We start from the raw sequence: 704 nt of genomic DNA, 5'->3' as shown, positions 1-704 counted from the left end.
CCAGTAACTACTCGGTGGGTCGGAAGACCAACCGGCCGGGGGTCCCCACCGCCTTCTCGGTACGCTGGGGAGCGAGCACAAACCTGCGGCGGGGTGTGGCGGGGACCCCTTCGCGCAGGACGGTGAGGCCGCGGCTTGGGAGCGGCGCGCCGCACCTGGCTGCGTCCAGCGCCACACGCCCAGAGCACAGCACACAGCCCAGCCGCTAGGTGGGGACGGAACCGCCTGCCCGGAGCCTGGCCTGGGCCCAGAGGAAGGGGTGGGGGCGGAGTCGGCGGCGCCGCGCGAGGCCCGTCGGGAAGGGGCGCCATGTTGGCGTTGGCGGCGGCGACGGCGGCGCCGTATTGTCATAAATAAGGCCGGCCCCGCGGGCTTGGGCCGCGCTACTGGGTTGGATGTTTCGGCTGCAGTGAGTGAATGAGCGAGCGAACCAGCGAGAGAGCGAGCGAGCCTAGGAAAACTGAGGGAGTGAACGGAGGAGAAGTAAAGGGGAGGAAGGTGCGAAAGTGGCCGCTGAGGGGAAGAGAGAACGACTCTTGCCAGACGTGGAGGCGCAGGAAGCGATGAAAGAAATGTCAGCGTGAGTATGGGCCTGGCCCGGGGCTGGCGGGGGGTGGGGGGGCGGCAGTTGGGAGGTGTCCACTTCCCGTCGCGCCCCTCCTTACAGCCACCACCCCCGTTACACCCCCCCCCCCCCCCCCCGG

At 69.6% G+C, this 704-nt stretch overlaps 1 protein-coding gene across 3 annotated transcripts in view; it reads left to right on the top strand.

The window, feature by feature from the left end:
* Positions 1–279: 279 nt before the first annotated feature.
* The window catches only part of PAPOLG (poly(A) polymerase gamma), a 48,121-nt gene continuing 47,696 nt past the window's right edge, over positions 280–704 (top strand). For all 3 annotated transcript variants that reach the window (XM_069069057.1, XM_069069056.1, XM_069069058.1), the window contains exon 1: positions 280–580. In XM_069069057.1, coding sequence (XP_068925158.1) covers positions 564–580 — 17 coding nt within the window. In that variant the 5' untranslated portion in view covers positions 280–563. The remainder of the gene's footprint in view (positions 581–704) is intronic.

This window comes from Petaurus breviceps, unplaced genomic scaffold, assembly GCF_028583685.1.
Source record: "Petaurus breviceps papuanus isolate PSGF00001 unplaced genomic scaffold, PetGlider_PUasm1.0 90775, whole genome shotgun sequence".
In the NCBI taxonomy this organism is placed as follows: domain Eukaryota; kingdom Metazoa; phylum Chordata; class Mammalia; order Diprotodontia; family Petauridae; genus Petaurus; species Petaurus breviceps.
This window is presented reverse-complemented; position numbering and strand designations above follow the sequence as displayed.